This window comes from Mesocricetus auratus, unplaced genomic scaffold (assembly GCF_017639785.1).
Source record: "Mesocricetus auratus isolate SY011 unplaced genomic scaffold, BCM_Maur_2.0 Super-Scaffold_100013, whole genome shotgun sequence".
Lineage (NCBI taxonomy): Eukaryota > Metazoa > Chordata > Mammalia > Rodentia > Cricetidae > Mesocricetus > Mesocricetus auratus.
Genome location: NW_024429196.1, coordinates 55,208,598 through 55,227,675, shown reverse-complemented (window position 1 = coordinate 55,227,675; position 19,078 = coordinate 55,208,598). Strand labels below are relative to the sequence as shown.

The 19,078-nt window shown below is 45.9% G+C and overlaps 1 protein-coding gene across 1 annotated transcript; it reads right to left on the bottom strand.

The window, feature by feature from the left end:
* Positions 1-107: 107 nt before the first annotated feature.
* Psmg4 (proteasome assembly chaperone 4) lies at positions 108-7,809 on the bottom strand. Its single transcript, XM_005066399.4, has 3 exons — positions 7,529-7,809; positions 4,331-4,406; positions 108-298 (listed from the first exon to the last, which is right to left on the bottom strand). Exons 1-3 carry the CDS (start codon positions 7,700-7,702, stop codon positions 177-179), a joined length of 372 nt encoding a protein of 123 aa, XP_005066456.1. The 5' UTR covers positions 7,703-7,809; the 3' UTR covers positions 108-176.
* Positions 7,810-19,078: the final 11,269 nt, after the last annotated feature.

Genomic DNA, 19,078 nt, shown 5'->3' with positions numbered 1-19,078 from the left:
TGTTTGTTGTCTGCCCCTTTTCTTCCCATGCCCATCAGTCTCCGACACCCACACTAAGAGGAGAAAGCCCAGGAGAGAAACGCTCTAAGCAAAGTATGAATGCAGCCTGAGACAAAACCCAACCTGTTTATTGAAATGTAGTTTATACACAAGTTACACACTCTTCCTTCTGCCACTCAGAACTTCTCCGGAAACGTCGCCATTTCTTCCTTGATTCTGTTTTCTACTAGTAATGTGAAGTTACTGTCTGTGTTGGAGAGATTGTAGCTGACAAACACCTGTTTACTGGTCTTCCTGGCTAAAAAGAGAAAAATATGTTGACAGCCACAATCAGAATACCCTGAGTCCATGTTCCACAACCTGCCTAGAGCTGGGAAGTTCTTAGAAAGACTGAGACTTGGAGAAGACTTCTCAAGGGCAGGACATGCAAATGGACATCTAACCCCTCATCGACTCTGGAGCAGTGGATTTAGTACAGGCCTTGCAACAGCACCTATAGCTTAGCATGAACTACAGAGTCCCCGGCCCTTCCTGACTTCTGCAGGAGAAAGACACAGTGTTGGGGCCAGGAGTCTATGCTCAGAAGCTCTCAGGTGACCACACTAGAATCCGAGAACCTCTACTTTACATGGGGCTTCTGGCTTCAAAGGTTTTGTTGTTTCAAAAACATTAAAATATTGAAGTTCTCTATCACCACCACACACCTCCATCATTTTCCACTCTGCTTCTAGGAGTAACTCTTCCATGCCCAGGGCACAGGCAGAAACTGCCATTCTCCTATCAGAGTACCAATCCTTCCCTCTAGTCCAGTGATCTCACCCTTCTTTTCAGGCTGAAAAACGGAGTAAGGGTAGGGAGCCACAATACCATGACAAAACCGTGCTGTAGAATACATCAAGCTTCAACCTGGTGCTGACTCTGTCCCCTTCTGCAACTCTGTTTGCTTGTTTGTTGTTTTTTTCAGGACAGGGTTTCTCTGTATAACAGCCCTAGATGTCCAGAAACTAGCTCTGTAGACTACTCTGGCCTGTAGATCTGCCTGTCTCTGCCTCCAAGTGATGGGATTAAAGGCGTGCACCACCACCCCCTCTGCAACTTTTACCTGCAGTCAGGAGGGGGAAAGTAAAGCTACCTTCAAGCCTGGGTCTTTCCCCGCTCCACCACAGCCTGAAACCTCTCTGGGCTCAAGATCCTCCTTGGTAAATCAAAGGCAATTAGGCCTCTGACTCTCAAAGACGTTTTTAATTATTTTCTTTATTAGATATTCAAGACTGTGTGTTTGGTTTGTTTGGGCTTGTTTGTTTTTAGATAAAGGGATCTTGGGGAATATTCCATTGACTGGGCAGCTGATGTATGTAGAGAAGAACCCAGCCTCTGTCCTGAGAATAGCTGGGTGGATGGTATGGCACGCCTTTAATCCCAGCACTCGGGAGGCAGAGGCAGGCGGATCTCTGTGAGTTCGAGGCCGGGCTGGACCGATACCCTCCGAAACAATACAGAGAAACCCTGTCTCGTAAAAACCAAAAAAAAAAAAAAATGTGAGTCACCACGCCCAGTGTGTTTATGTAAAAACATAAATAAATGAAAGGATGTAGTCAGACATACCGGCACACATATGTAATTCCAAATCCTAGCACTTACACAGAGATGGGATGCTAGCCCTATGTTCTAGGTCAGCGAAATCATGAAAGATAGACCCTGTCTTTAAAAAAGAAGAGGAGGAGGGCATCTGGACGGAGGCAGTTGTTCAGTTAGCAGAGAAGACAGTGCCTTACAGTGGCTGATAGCACTTTGTTTGGACCAGCCACCAGTTTGCTGCATGCATGTCCTCAGTGTTCTGCTCAGTCCAAGGAGTGGAGCAGGGAGACCCAACAAGCCTTCCCCCGCCCCAGCCAGTCTCCCATCCCATTCCCTTAGGTGCAGGAGGGAGTCTGGGACTTGCTAGTTAAGACAGTGATCTGAGAACCAGTCAAGATAGTGAGATCCACAAAGACCAACCAGAAAGGGGCCATAAAATCCCAGTGCCTAGTCTGTCCTCTCAGCAGCAGTGGCATGGCCTTCCCCTCTCCCCACAGGAACACACTGTACTGTAGTTCCGATCAGTCTAATTGCTAAGGGGGCCACTGTGTCTTTGGTTCAATCTTTCAGGCCCATCTCTGCCCTGAAAGTTGACCAGAGCCTAGGACTTCCTCCTGCATGCAAAGCTATGGTGCAATGCTTCCATGGCCACTGAGAACCCTGCAGCCCAGCTCTTAGCCATCTGTGTTCATCTTCCATAGACGATGTTATTGCAGGACACCTCTATCTTTATTACTTGTTACTGATACCTGTCCAGACCCAAGAGACCAGTCAACCCAGGACTTTGCTGAGCAAGTCCCTAATCTGAGCTCTGTGTGGTACCAGACCTTTCAAAGATGCCAGCTGCCATGCCAGGTCACCAAGTTACTTTGCACAAAACCTGGTATTAGGCCTCTATCTCATATTCTTGAGCCAACTGTTTTTTTTTTTTTTTTTTTGGCATAAAATCATTGCTGGCACACACTAGGATATGTTGAAAAGGCAAAGGCAGGAGAATCATGAATTTGAGGCCCGCATGGATTACACCCTAGGGCCTGGAGAGATGGCTCAGCTACTAAGAACAAATACTGTTCCTGCAGAGGACTGGAGTTTAGTTCCTAATACCTGTGTCAGGTGGCTCACGAGTTCAGAGGATCCAGCACTCTCCTCTGGCCTCCATGGACATTGCACTCACACGCACAAACTCATACTCAGACACACACATATATACATTGAAAATATAGTCGTTAACAAAAAAAACAAAATTTTGCCACCCTTTTCTACCAGGGACTGTCATTGCAAGTCAATTAGGCATCCTGTCCGCATATATACAGACACTTCCCTCAACTCTAAGTGAACATGAGCACATAATAATCTGCTTGACATAAGTGTGTTTAAAAACACATAAGGCAGGACTAGAGAGATGGCTCAGAGGTTAAGAGCTCTGACTGCTCTTCCAGGGATCCTGAGTTTGATTCCCAGGAACCACATGGTGGCTCACAACCATCTACAATTCAATATGGTGCCCTCTTCTGGTATGTAGGCAAAACAGTGTATATGTAATAAGAAAATAAATCTTAAAAAAAAAACAAGGCAGCACTTAGAAGCAAAGGACATCATGTCCCCCACTGACTTTCACGTGATTCACAGGGGAGAAAATGTAAGCACAGAAAAGGAAGGACAAATACTACAAGTTTTGGTATAGGCTCAGCAGAAATTCTTTCCTATAAGCTCAAAATTACTTCCTAATAAAGTTTCCAAAACAGCTCATGAGTCAGGTCTGTTTCCAGGCTAGGACCCTGAAAGCTCCTGTGACCTCTGCTCTCCCTAACCTCTGACCACAGGATACAGGAAGTCTGGAGCCTTCAGTAATTGGTGATGTTTCTCCTGGACTGTGTGCTAGCTGCTCATGTGTAGGTGACTGAAAGCAACAGACCTTCCCACTTGTCAAGATGATACAATTTTCTTTGTACAACTCCAAAACTGATATATAAGATACTCAAAACTGGTGACTGGGTTCTTTCCCATCACATCCCTTTGGATTCAGGGGACCTTGGGATCACTGGGCTCAGAAATGACTTTGGGATGCTGGAAAACACAAGACTGAGTCATTAATGAGGGCACCCTGTGCATACCAGCCATGGGCAACTGGGTCTGGAGATCACAGAACACAAGTTATTCTTACCTGAATCACCTAAGTATCTGTAATTTAAAACACACACACACACACACACACACACACACACACGCACGCACGCACGCACGCACGCACGCACGCACTCTCGAGAAGAGTGGAGCCTTCAAGCTCATGCTTTCTGTTAAATACCCACCCTACTCTGCATTCACTTCACCAAGCTCTGACTGTCACACTGAGCCTGAGAAACAGTCCTTCCTGCAGTAGTGACATCGGCCACAGGTTCCATAGAAATTGCCATGAAGTCCCGGGAGCCACCCTGAGCAGCTGTCCCTGGGCAGGATTCATTCTCTCCCACAAGGAGAAGATACACTCATTGAAAAAAAATAAGTAAATCAGCTTGTAGATTCCAAGGGGGAGCCGAGAAGAATGTGGGTGTTCCCAAAAGTTCCCTGGGATCATGATGATACTGAGACAGTGGGGACAGGTACATATAGATGTGTTCCATCACAAGACCCAAAGGATGGAAGTCTTCTTCTAACAGTAATGAAATTTCTTTACTTCTGAGGTCATTTGTCCTAGGACATGAAACAGTGGGTCACCTGTGGCTGGTGTCAAGCACTAATTGTAGGTACGTACCTAAGCGCTGGGCAAGGCCAGTGGAGGTTGTGTCAGAGGTGTCTCCAAAAAGGGAGGTGCACACAGGGATAGGGTCCTAAAAAAGAAAAAGAAAAAAAAAAAGGAGTATACTGTGGATTCTCCTAAACCAGGCAGCTTTGGGTTCCACACAGGGTGTCAAGGCAAGAAGAGGACATACGAATGTCCCCAGGGGCTGGCATTTGTCAATAGCCAAAAACCAGATAACCCCAACACAGAAGAGGTAAAATGAGGGCAAACAGAAACCACCTGCAATGGGATCCATGAGCTATAAATAAATTCTAGGGCCTATTTCACATAAAGGGATTGTTTTTCTATTACAAACTCCAAAGTAAGCTGAAGGGCATCCCAACCAGAAGGGAAGCAAACAAACTCACTAGGGCCACAGCAAGAAAAGTGACCAAAATCTGGGTGCCTGGTCCTATTGCTCAGCTGAGAAGCAGGGTCCTAACTTCCTCAGGAAAGCCTACGAGAGCACAGCTCTCATTCCCTGAAGGATTGTGAGGACTTTCGAAGATTAACAAGCAGTCTAGGATTCACCGGCATCCAAACAGCAAAATTAAAGCCTAGTATGAAATGGCTGACCAATCTTGTTTTGGCTAAGAAGCAATAAAATGTAACAGAGTAGTATGCTTGCCTAGCATGCACAAGGCCTTGGGTTCAATATCCAGCACCCACCTCAGCCCCCAAAAGAAAGCTTGTTAAAAAAGGAAAAAGCCTACTCACTAACTTGCTCTGGGGTTTGGTACCCTTGCCAAACTATCCAATTACACACCATTTCCTAAGGACTTAAAATCACTTTTAGAATTTCTTTAGGTATACAGAAAACAGAAGTTATTTGTTTTTTTGTTTGTTTGTTTTTGTTTGTTTGTTTGTTTGTTTTCGAGACAGGGTTTCTCTGTGGTTTTGGAGGCTGTCCTGGAACTCCCTTGGTAGTCCAGGCTGGTCTCGAATTTACAGAGATCCGCCTGCCTCTGCCTCCCGAGTGCTGGGATTAAAGGTGTGCGCCACCAACACCCAGCCTTATTTGTTTTTTTTTTAAGGCAGGAAATTAGCAAATCCATTTCTGACACAAGTATAATCGTAAACCTGTGTTTACAGACTCTTAGTTCAACATTTAGCTGAAACATAACAGTACTTACACTTAAGCCTCCCGAAGTAAATCTACTTTACCCACTGACTTTGTTGCACCAAAACCAAAAATTGAAATCCCATCTTGCTACTGTTATTAATATAGTTCATTACTTTCAAAGAGGGCATGGGTCTCTCAGAAGACACGCTCAAGGCCACATTTACTAAGGTGAGAGCACCGCCTTTGACTCCCAGGCATAGGTCAGGAAAACCTTACATCCCAGGCCAGCCACCCTCGGGGCTACTTAGTCTCAGCATCATCCTCTCTGGGTACCAAAACCCTTGCTGCTGCCAAGACAGACCAGCTAGAGAAGTGTCTTCATCCTGTGGTTTCCGTTCTCCATCATTTGTTGTGGATATACAAGTTTAGGGGTAAGGGAAAGGACACACACACACACACACACAGAGGCACTGTACTCATGGACTAGCACACCTTTTTTAGGAATGATAAGATTGTAAATAGTTTAGGTTTCAGTGGCCACAAGCCCTCTGGTAGAACTAACTGCTCAGCCCCGCCATCAAAGCACAAAAGCTACCACAGTTTCCACCTGCATTGACAGATGTGGCCATGTTTTAGTAAAACGTGGTGACATTAGTCGGTCCTTACTGCCTGACTGGCTACAATTTAGGACTTCATGAAGAAGTCTCAACCATTATCCAAATGACTTAATGAGCAGCCCAAGGACACTAGGCACAAACCTCACCTTAAAACACTAAGAGGAGTGACTGGGCAGGAAGAGAAAACAGGCCCTGTAGAGTCACCAAAGTCTCAGGACCATATTCTGAGCTCATCTTGAAGGGTCTTTAGCAGAAGAGTGGCAATGTCTGACCTGTCTTATTTTTTATTTTTTCCTGTATGTATGCATATGTACATGCATGTTCCTAAATGCAGGTGCAAATGCACAAACACACAGACACACACAAGCTCATACCAGAGTATTGGGAGCCCTTCATCCCACAGGAGTGGTATATTCCAAGAAGAGACAAGGCCTGGGGTTCCACACAGTGGTGGAGCACTTGCATAGCATATCAAGGCCTGAGAGGAGGCCCTAGAGCCAAGGGCTGACTCAAAAGAGAAGACATCCTTACAGACACGCAGGGAGAAGCAGCCATGTAATGTAGTAAGGAAGACTACATTGTGGCATCTAACAGTCAAGGGCTAACAAAGACTGCAGCAAGCCACTTGAGGCTGAGGGCCCCATGGGACGGGTTTTCCCTCAGTCTCCTGATTTTGGTCTCCAGGTTTTATTTAGACTTGCGCTCTCCAGAACTTAGAAAACAAAGCAGTGCCTGATCCTACCCAGTTTGTGGCTCTTTGTTAGAACAGTCTTAGGGAAGGCATGCAGACAGCAAGGGGGAAGCAGGGAGGTTTTAGCTTTGGGTGACAGACATAAAGACAGAGTCGCACTAGCTCATGTTTTCACTGACAGAAATGCCCAGGATTTAATGACTCTGGACACATGAATCGTGAGAGAAGGAAGGGTCAAGGACAACCAGATAGCCCTCAGAATAGGTGGGGTTGCCAATACAGAGGTGAAAAGCTGTGGGACCTACAGTGAAGGGGAAAGTTTGTCTTGAGTCTGTCGGTCAAGTACCTATCAGACATTTAAATCTAAGCTCCAAGTTCGGAAAAAAGTTTTCTAAACCCGCTGTAAATTTTAAACGGTGTGGCAAAAACAAAAACAAACAAACAAAAAACCACAAAGACGTGGCCTACGGCAAGCACACACACATACACATCTCAAGGAGAGCAGAGGTTCTGGCAGGCTCAGAGCACAGGAGCGGAGCTGAGTGTCCTTTGGGGTGATGCAAATTCCCACGAGTCAAGAAGCAGGCCTCGGGGACTCCAGCCCAAGGTGTCCAGGGCAGGACCCCAGGACGAGCTGAGGCCCCTCAAGAATCCCTCTCAGGGATACACGTGACCAGCCTCACTCCCACCAGCCTCACCGGTTCCAGAACCTCCCCTGCGGTCCGCACTCGCCACCCCTCACCCAGCACCCTCCGGACGGAGCTCCACCCGCTTCCTGTCCAGGCCCCGCCCACACTCACGTAGCGGCTGCACATGGCCACTGCGAGGTTGCGTAGATGCGGCGTTGCCCCCACCCACAGGAAAAGCGAGTCTGTGAGCCGCATGACGTGGAAGTGGACGAGCTGCTCCAACAGCCTTGCGCTGAAGTTGTGAAGCGACACGTTCGCGCCCGCGACGGCCTGCGGCTCCTCCATACCGCCCGCCACCCGGGCCACAGCACGGCAACCAGGATGGCGCGGACGGCCAGACCAGAGAGAGCGAGCGCCGAGAGCCCCAAAGCGTTCACTTTCAGATGCGCGCGCCGGGGTGGGGCGGGGCGAGCACGAGGGGCGGGGCTTATGGGAAGTAGGTAGCCTGCTGTAGACCCTGTACCTTCACAAAGGTGCCTGTGGGAGAAAACCCAGCCTCGCCTAGGAGTCTGACCTCTGGGGACTCTCTGAACTCCCCCTGTCCTTTCCCTTCTTCCTGGGTGGGTGTGTTAGTGGGCTGAAGCCAGCCTCAGCGGCTTCCTTTGCCCAGATAATTCACTCTGAGTGCTTTAACAGCCGCTACCTGCCACACCCACTCCTAGCTGTCTCTGCAGCAAGCCTTGGGCGTATATAACCCTACTGAACAGTAACGATCCTGGGAAAAAGCTTTAAAAAGGAACTACATAGACCGTGGCAGGAGAACAGGCCTTTTGGAGACAGGCATGCACAACCACCGTTGCCAACACCGGCCTTTTTTTTTTTTTTTTTTTTTTTTTTTTTTGGTTTGAGACAGGGTTTCTCTGTATTGTTTTTGGAGGCTGTCCTGGAACTAGCTCTGTAGACCAGGCTGGCCGCGAACTCACAGAGATCCGCTTGCCTCTACCTCCCAAGTGCTGGGATTAAAGGCCTGCGTCACCAACGCCCGGCTACCAACACCGGTCTTAAGCTAAACCTTTAACTTCTCTGAGACTTGGTTTCCTCGTATACAAGATGGATATACAAGTAGGGAGCTTTTAAGATGTGAGAAGCCCTATGGAGTGTGGTGATATGCCTGCCCAGGGACCCTGTAATTTTAATCACTGTTGAAGTGTTTGGAATGAGACCCTTGGTGGGTTGAGAGGCATATAAACCTTCCTGTCCCATTTATCATGCCTTTTACTGCTGACTTGGAAACTCTAGGAACTGTAGGAGGTTTGCTAAAATCTCCAGTAACTTTAAGTGGACTAAATTGAGATTTAAAAGGGTTATGTGGTTTGAATATGACTTGTGGCCCACTAGGATCCATTATGAGATACTTTGGTCCCCATGGGAGATCATAGAATGCTGGGGAGATACGGCCTTGTCTGGAAGACCTAAGTCACTGAGGACAAGGAGGTATTTTTCTGGTAGACTTCCTGAAGTAGTATAAAAGCAGCAAACTCAACTACACACATCCTCTTTTTGCCAACTCTTTCTTCCCTGATTTGTGCTCCTATGACTGCCGCCCACCCTTCACCAACCATTCGGTCCCCGCGAAGTCCTCACCGTAACTCAGCCAATGCAGATACCACACTCCTGAATCTCCCAACACCATTAACTAAAATCTTTCCTCTTTATAAAGCTAATTGCCACTGGTATTTCATTTTAGTAACACAAGACTGATAACATAGTAGAGTGTTTTTCATACTTTGGTTCTATTTGCTAATTATCAGTGGTTTGGGTCATATTTTAACAGCTTTATTATACTTTAGTATAATTCACCTAATGACTGCACATATTTCAAATGTACAAATTAGGGAATGGGAAACTTGGAGGAAGGGAGTGGGAAGATGGATGTGATATTTCCAAATAAAGCATTCAAATTGAAGTTTTAACATCTGTAAAATCCATGATCCCACCATCACAGTCGTTATAGAAAATCTAGTAGCTCTCTCAAATCGCAGTATCCTATCTCTCAAATTCCAGTAGAGTCACCTATCCCCTCACCTCTAGTCTATGCTATTGCTATAAGTTACTGTGTGTTCTCCTCCTCCACTGCTGGTGGGAATGCCGACTCATACAGCCTCTTTGGAAATCAGTATGGAGATTCCTCAGGAAAATGGGAATTAATCTACCACTAGACCCAGCAATTCCACTCTTAGGCATTTATCCAAATGAGGCAGGTTCATACAACAAGGGCATCTGCTCCACTATGTTCATAGCAGCATTGTTTGTAATAGCCAGAACCTGGAAGCAACCTAGATGCCCCTCAACTGAAGAGTGGATAGAGAAAATGTGGTACATTTACACAATGGAGTATTACTCAGCAGAAAAAAACAATGTAATCTTGAAATTCGCAGGGAAATGGATAGCACTGGAAGAAACCATCCTGAGTGAGGTAACCCAGTGGCAAAAAGACAAACATGGTATGTACTCACTCATATATGGATTTTAAATATGGATCAGGATAGTGCCAGTCTGCACTTCCACAGATAGAGAGTCTGGGAAACAGGAAAGAACCTAAAAGATATGCATATATGCATAGTACCCAAGAGAAGAGGATGGAGACAAGATCCTCTGAATGGATGGGGAACACGGCGAGGGGGGTAGTGGGACCTGGGAAGAATAGAGGGGGTAAAGAGGAAGGGAGTTGGACATGGGGGAACAGGAAGTTGAGGGGGTGGGGGAATCATAGGATCGAAGACAGATCAGGCACCAGAGTGACCTCGAGTGATCTAAAGGTATAACATCAATTGGCAAGCTAAGCAATAGTGGAGTGACCACCTCGAATGCCCATTCCTGATAGTGAACTAGATGTCTATAACCATCTGGGAGCCTTCATCCTGTGACTGATGGAAGCAGAGGCAAACACACAACTAAGCACTGAACTGAACCCAAGGAACCCAGTGACAGAGAGAGAGGAGTGATGAGCAAATTGGCAAAGAATGGGCTGGCAAAACCAGCAGAGACAGCTGATCTGAACAGGGGAGTGCTCTTGGACCCCAGACCGACAGTGGGGAGGCCAGAATGGGACTGATCTGGACCCCCCCAAATGTGAGTGTCAGTGAGAAGGCCTGGGCAACCTATGGGGCCCTGAGCTGTGGATCAGTGTCTATCCCTGGTATACAATCTGTCTTCATGTGCCTATAGCACAAAGAGAGATGCTCTCTCAGCCTGGACTCTTAGGGGAGTGCCTTGACCCTACCAAGAGTAAAATGATAGACTCTAGATATCCCCTATGTGGAAGGATTTGGCAATAGGGTGGGAGGGAGGGTGGAAGGGGAGTGCGGGAGGAGGGGAGGGAGAGGGAACTGGGATTGACATGTAAAACAAGCTATTTAAAATTAAAATAAAAAATGATAAAAAAAAAGTTACTGTGTGTTCTCTAGAGTTTTATATAAATAGAATTACACCATATATTTGACTTTTCTCTTGCATCTTTCATAGATTAGAATCCTTTCTAGACCCTTCCAAATGATGTGTATCGGTACTTTACTCCCTTTTATTACAGAACTGAGTTCTTATGCATGGGTACCACCATTGTTTATCCATTCACAGGTTCATAAGGGTTGCTTCAGTTGTTTTTCTTGGCTTTACAGTAAACCTGATCAAACATATGCATACAGCTAAGTTTCTGTGTGCTTTTATTTCTCATAGGTAAAACCTGGGAGTAGAGTGGCTTTTTCCTACAGTTGTATATTTGCATCTTTTAGAATCTGCCAAACCATCTCCCTCCATGTTTCTTCATTCCCATTGACAGTGCCTGAGAGCTTCACCAGGATCCACTACGTGCTCACCACCCTTTATTTTACGGGTAGCCATCAGTATAGGAATATACTGGGATAATGTTATTGTAATTTGCTTTTTCTTTTTTTTTTCTTTTTTGAGAGGGTTTTTCTGTGTAACAGTCATGGCTGTTCTGGAACTCACTTTGTAGACCAGGCTGGCCTCAAACTCACTGACATCTGCCTACCTCTGCCTCCCAAGTGATGGGAGTAAAGATGTGCACCACCACCACCCAGAATTTTGTGTTTTCTTATTAGCTAAGGGACCTCATTTCACATCTGCTCCCACACAAAAGTGAACCAAAATGGTTCATAAACCTCAACATAAAACCTGAAACTATGAAACAAGGAGCAGGAGAAAACCTGTGATCCAACAAGAGGTTTCACAAGAATGTGAATCACAAACAAACTGATCAATTGGACTGCATCAAAATTAAATTGTTCTGCTCTTACAAAAGCAATTAATAAAGTGAAAAGATGCCAGGCAGTGGTGGTGCACATCTCTAAACCCAACCCTTGGGAGGCGGAGACAGAAAGACCTCTGTATTCAAGATCAGCCTGGTCTACAGATCAAGTTCTACAGAGAAACCCTGTCTTGAAAAAAGAAAGAAAGTAAAAAGACAAGCCACAGACTAGAAGAAAGTATTTACAGAACAAATGTCTTATACAGAATTTATAGTCAAAATATATAACTAATTCTCAAAACTTAATAATTAAACTAACATTAAATTTTAAAATGGGGAAGGCTGGAGACATGGCTCAGGCTTAAGAGCACTGGCTGATCTTCCAGAGGACCTGGATTCAATTCCCAGCACCTATATGGTAGCTCATAACTGTCTAACTCCAGTTCCAACACTCCTGACTTCCATTGCACCAGGCACATACATGGTTATACAGACACACATGTAAGCAAAACACCCACACACATAAAATAAGATTTTTAAAAATTAAAAATAAATGTGAATGAGTAATCCATACATTGTGGTTCAAACTTGGAATCCCAGCACTCTGGAGGTTGAGAGGCAAGAAGATCATGAGTTCGAGGCCAGCCTGGGCGACATGGCAATTTTCAAGCCAGCACTTAGGGAGGCTACATAGGGAAACTCTATCTGAAAATCAAAGATCTTTTTAAAACCCTGAAACTTCAGCTCCAGTCCTCACTGGCCCTGGGATAGCTGGCACTGGCCCTGGATGGACACTGCAACAGGAGAGCTTCCCCTCCCCCATGGGAGAATTGGAGCCCTGGTTAAGAGAAATAGCCCCACACCTCACCACGGGTGTGGAAGAGCTGGTTCTGCCCCTCACCTGAGGAGGCCTGTCTGTGAGGGTCCAATGAAGATGTTATGCTAGAGGCCTTGAACCAGATCAATGACTCAGCAATGAACATTATGTGGCGGGGCTGATTGGGAAAAAAGGATAGACTAAATGACACGCTGAAGCTCCTAGTGCCACTGGGATGAATGAAGAGGTGTTGGAATGACGGAGGGCAAGGCGGTTTTGTTTTTGTTTTTGTTTTTTACTGTTTTGTTTTCGATTGATTTTTTGGGAGGGTTTCTTTGGGGAAGAATGGTATAAAGGGACTGGGAGGTGAATAGGATTGGGGTGCATGATGTGAAATTCCCAAAGAATCTTTAAAAGAATTATGTTATGAAACAAAACCTGGGGCTGAATCTAGGCGTGGTGGCATATGCCTCTAATCACAGTACAGGCAAAGACCAAATGGATCTCTGTGAGTTTCCAGTCTACTCACTCAAGGGCAAGGGAAGGAAGAGGAGAAAAAGAAAAGGTAAAAGAGTTGACTAAATGCCATACAAAGGAGGTCCATGATGATAAGCCTCTGCTCAGTCCACAGCACTGCAAGCTCTGTGAAAGTGAAACCCTAGTTTTCCATAGGGTCACATCCAGTAAGCCCACTGCGGTGGTTTGAATGAAAATGGCACTCACAGGCTCATATGTTTGAATCCTTGGTCCTCAGTTGGGGGAACTGTTTGGGAAGGATTGGGAGGTGTGGTTTGCTGGAGGAGGTGTGTCACTGGAGATAGGCTCCGAGGCTTCCTGGTGTGCTCTCAGACTCTTCTTGCAGTCCAAGATTAGAGCTCTCTGTTGATGTGTTAGTCACCTGCTACCTGCTCCCTCCACTCCACCATTGTTGTGGGATATTTGTACATTCTGTGAAGGTGTATTGCTATGATTGGTATAATAAAAAGCTGAATGGTCAATAGCTAGGCAGGAGGTTGACATGGGAAAGTCCTTCTGTGTATATGTCAATAAAGCACTGTTGGCCAATAGGGGAGCAAGATAGGTGGGAGTAGGAGTCTAGGAGGATTCTGGGAAATGTAGTGGAGAGACTGGTCGCCACGTGATCTCCTGGGAGCAACAGGCGCTCAGGAGTGTGTCCTCAAAAAGATAAGTTCTTATATACATATAATTATGGGTTAATAATCAAGTCAGAGCTAGTTGATGAGAAACCAAGCAAATGGCCAACAGCTTCATAATTAATACAGTGTCTTGTGTGTTATTGGGGGCTGAAAACGACAACAGGAGCCAGGCTGGCGGGAAGACTACACGTTGCAGAAGGTATAGGTGAGATTCCGGGAGAAAGAAAGGAAGAGGAAGAATTGAGGCACTTGTGAGACACCAGGAGATATGGAGAGGAAACGGGGTACAAGATGGAAGAGAAATAATGTCACATGGTAGAACATAGATTAGTATAAATGGGCTAATTTAAGTCATAAGAGCTAGTTAGGAACAAAACTAAGCTTAAGGTCAAGCTTTCATAATTACTAAGAAGTGTCCTTGTCATTATTTGGGAGCTGGCAGTACAAGGACTCATTACACACCCTCAGAGATGATAACTCTGAGACTATAATCCCAAAATAAACTCTTTCTTCTATGTTTCCCTGAGTCTTATTACAGCAATAGAAATGTAACTAATATATCCATAGTAAGTGGAAAATTCTTGTTCCATACCTGACCTCAGCATTCCAGTTGTGGGCCATAGCCTACTGTGGAGCGTCAGTATGCAAGGCTAACTGGAATCTGCCTGGCTTCACCAGAGAGGAAAGAACTGTTTATTGCTATCCCAGAAAAATTCTAGATATAAAATTCCAAATACTGTTTCTTTTGAATACATATCATTGTCATACCATCTTAGAGTTGAGAAATAAATAACTAAATTGGAGATTGTAGTTTAACCTAAACCTATCAATATGATAGTAAATGAAGTTAAACAATCCTGCAGCCACTCAGAGAACAGGAAGGGTGCCACCCACAGGCAAAGGATTCTAGCACATTCCTGGAATATGGAAAATCGACACAGACTCTCCTCTAATGAAACAGCAGGTGAGGAATCCACAAAGAACACTTCAGAGACAGAAAAAGGAGCAACATTGGATGCATGGATGGAAATATCACAATGAAACTCCTTTGTGTTGTGGGAATCCAGCAGAGTCACTGTTATCAAGGGTACACATTAGAACAGAATAGTTGTTTTCTAGATGTACTTTGACCTTGAAGAAATCTTGATGGAAATCAGTGATTGTTTTCTGTGATTTATAGAGTTGTTTGTCTGAAGCAGCTTTACAGCCTTTGCATGACTTTGGTCACAGACCATCCTGGCACAGCTGGAATGGAGCTCTTGGATTATTGGGCACTGCAGACGTACACAATTAAGACTAAAGGGGCAGGGGTGTGATGCTTTCCTTCAGAAAAACAAATAGATTAGATCAGGGATTTTGGTATGAAGAACTTGTTTACCCAAAAAACAACTTTGTGTAACTATCAATAAATACACCTTTGAAGGGCTGTTTAGGTCCAGTCCATGAGAGACTGGAACTTTCTGCTGCCACACAGGCCTAAAATTCATCTTGGAGTGGCCTCTTTCTTTGACCAACCCTGACACCTTGTACAAATAATATGTGCCAGTAAAAACTGTCCCCAAAATTTGAAGGGGGAAGCCAGGGGGGCGGCTCAGTGGATAAAGCACTTGCTGTGCAATCGTGGGGACCTGAGTTCAGATCCCCATAACCCACAGAAAAGCCAGGACAGTTAGCAACCCACTATAATCCCAGTGTTCCAGAGACGAGTTCTCCAGGACAAACTGGCTACCTAGAGGTAGAGTTTTCGGTGAGCTCCGAGACCTTGCCTCAGTAAATAAAGTGGCTCATGTGACAAGTGACAAAGGTAACAGTATAAAGGCTGCTTAGACTTGATGCAGAGTGACTCTGATGGGCCACCTCTAGCTCTTGAGCACCATGAGGTCAGCTGAAGCATTCACCTTACACACCAGAGGACATCAAGAGTGTGCATGATCTGGGTCTGGAAAGATGGGTCAGTGGTTAAGAGCACTGGCTGCTCTTCCAGAGGCCCTGAGTTCAATTCCCAGCAGCCACATGTTGGCTCACAAATGTAACATGAGTTTTTAATAATAAAAGCCTGGAGTCAGATTTAGGAGAAAATGCTGAGAGATCAAAGAGAAGGAGCAAGCCAAAGCCACCTTTACCTCACTAGTTCCCCAAAGGGAAAGAGAGCGAGTTCCTGTTTCCTCCCACCTATATTCTCCACCCCGCCATCTCACTTCCCGTCTGATTAGCTCGTGGCAAGCTCCACCCTCTGATCTTCAGATACACTTTATTTGTACAAACAAGATATCACCACACACAAACATCTTTGAAAAAAAGAGAGACTGCATGATCCGAAGCTGAGGGCAGTCACCTCCGACCAAACAGAATGATCTTTTGTTCAGGGCCAGAAGTTGGAACTCAGTAACTGAGTGACCTCATATCATTAAGTGTAAATATACAGTGTTTATCTCAGTCCTTGGCCACTCAGATAGAAGTACACCAGGGAAAACAGGAAGGCATAAATGTGTCAAGGGTCAGAATTAGAGAGAGACCTGGCAATTTGAACTACCAACATGGCTGTTCTGCTATTGTGGAGCATATAAGAATCAAACAACAGTAGAGACCTGCCCGGGGTCCTCTCTGTCTATAGGTCGTCCCCCTCCTCCCTGCATGCACAGTAGAGATAGACACACTTGGAAGCTGGCACAGTCCCCACACCAAGTGGAGGAGGCCTCTAAAATTAGCATCACTCAGCCAAAGTGAACAAGTAAAAGCATTGTTGCATCCTGAGGAGGAGGATAGACAGTTAGACCACCTTAAGGATCCCAAAGATGCAAAGATAGTAGTCCTTGTCCTATCTCTGTTAATCTACCAGTCAAATTTAGGAGATGAAAACAAAATATGTCACCTCAGTAGGCAATGGAAACTCTTGGCAGTAGACTATACAAATCCACCCCACACACACACACACATAAACCAGTATGAATGTGACCACACCGTTATCTTTGCTAAGGTAAGACTACAAGCACATGGAGCCCACTCCACTCAGAAAAAAAAGGAACAGACATAGTTCATATTCCCATATTCCCATGAGATGGACCCAATGAATGTTTATAGTTTGGGTCAGGGTTCTGACTCACCACCCTCTGTCAGAAGAGATCAGAATGATCTTGACATCTTGTAAGAATCAAACTAATGCATTATGTCATTGTCATCTCTGTCTCACCAATGTCCTTTGCACCGTTCTCTCCTGTGGCACAGGGAGATAGTAATGGCTGAAGCCCAGACTGACTGAGGTGGGCCAGCACAGACGCCCCTGTGCGTTCTCATCTGGCTTCATGCTTCCTTGGCCATTTAGTCCTCGTCTAGTCTCTGACGCGTGAATCTAAAGCCTGGTGTTCTTCAGGCCACGCATATATGCAGTTGCCCGTTGGCCATCTCACCTGACTGCTTCACAGCTCTTGTCCCCTCAGGGTGTCCCTTCTCCCTGCCCAGCCCCCGGCCCACTCACCTCACTGTCTTCCCTGAAGTGGTGAACACAACACCGCTTTGTTCCCAGCCATGAATGTAGGAATCCTTTTCCTTACTGCAAAGAGCAAGGGTGCTCACGTCCCGCCCCCACTCCCCACGCCAGCCTGGGCTGCTGCTGTGACAACCTGACTTTTTCTTCTTAACTCTTCTTTCACTGGCTTCCAGTTTGTCATTTGTACTATTCCCGCAGAGATCTGTGCTTATTCCACCAATAAAAGAATCCTGCAGTGATGTTTAGCCTCAGTGGTTTTGCAGATATGCAAACCCCACTCACCCATAAACTATTTACTTCATGCTGGGGGTGCCAGATCCCATTTCACAATGCCTGAGACACTGTATATACTGTTTACCGTATAGCCATTAGCTGTCCCCTCATAGAGAACCCGTCCTAGATTCCAGGCAGGCTGACTGAAGATGTTCCTTGTCCTCCATCCCTACCTCCTACAAGCAGTGTTCTTTAGTGTAATGTAATGCCTGCTTTTATGGCATCCTTGCTCTCAGACAGCTCCTAAGGACAAGGATATGGTCATCTATAGTGCTCTGCTCAACCTGAGACACTGTTGGTAACGGGCAAAAGGCAGATAGTTGAAGTGAGTTTAAGGTTCTGGGGGTGTCTTGGTTCTAGTCCTGGTTCCTCCACTAATTATCCCGATGCCTCTCTTCTAGGTCTGCTATCTTAAGTGCAGGTTGAGATGTCTGGTTTAGGTGCTCTCTCTGTTTAAGTGCCTTCCAGGTAAGAAGGTAAAATGTTAACGAGAGCCTCCCACAGAAGGGTGTAACTCTAAAAAGTACCACTAGGTGGCAGGTGGGAAGGAAGCGATCTCCTTGCAGAGTGGCTTTTGCTTTCAAAAAGCCAGCCGCAGTGTGTCCTTGGGAGCCTGTTCTTCACTGGAAAGTGCCGTCTGGGAGTCTTTCCTCCGGGCTCTGAAACTGTGAAGCAGGCCAGTGAAACAATTAGTGTGGTCACCTGAGTAGACCATAACCTCCAACCGCAAAAGCACGCAGCAGAAGGCCAGGAAGGCAGCTAGAAGACGGAGTGAGCCGTTGGTGGGGTTTGACGGTCTCTCTGCTACCACCGTGAGCCTCGAGGCAGGATTTCATTAGAATCATAAAAGGTTTTGTTTGTTTAATCTTAGGACAGGGAATCGGACCCAGAGCTTTAAACTGTGCCTCTGGGCTATACCTGCTGGCCCAGTCAAGGAATTTTAGATGGAGGATAAGAAAACTGTTCTGTGGGCACGGAGAGTTGGCTGATGTTCAAGGCCTGGGTTCAATCCCCAGTACTTGGGGTGGGGCCGGGGTTGGGGGGGAAGTTGTGAAAATGATTCCTGTGAGCTCCCTTCCCGATGCGGAAACAGAAGCCACCTGCAGGTGGCGCTGTCTCCTGGGCTGTTCGTGGTGCATTTAACGAGTCTTAAGAACCTCTGGGATATTAGCAGTACCAGGGAGCTGTTTGTGAACAAGATCTTTGGGCTTTTAGCCAAACTCGAACTCAAACCCACACTTGATCAAACACCATGGCAGGCAGTGGGCTACTCAGGTTAATAACAGTATAGTGAATGCAATAGTAAGCATTTTGACCCTGCTGTATCAATGACTTGATATGAGAGATTCTGTTTTTAGCTTATGCTGTATATCTAGATTGCAATAGGACAATTTCCTTTTGGAACTCGAGCTGATAGACCCTCTGCCACCACAGGTCATATAGCAGCAGAGATGAACACCAAGCGATGACTCTCAGTGGTTTTTGTTCTGACCTAAAAGTAGCACATCATTTTCCTCATACCCTACTAGTTAGTTCCCTATTGCTGGCTTCCTGCAAGGAGGGAGGTGGGCTGAAAGCAGGGGGGTAGATGAAATGTTGCCATAGTGACAGCATTGTGACTGGGGGCTGGGGAATAGAGCTCAGTGTGAGCATGTGGCGTGCACAAGGCCTGAATTCAATCCAGCACTAAGGAAAAAAATAATTCTGATTGACTGAGAGT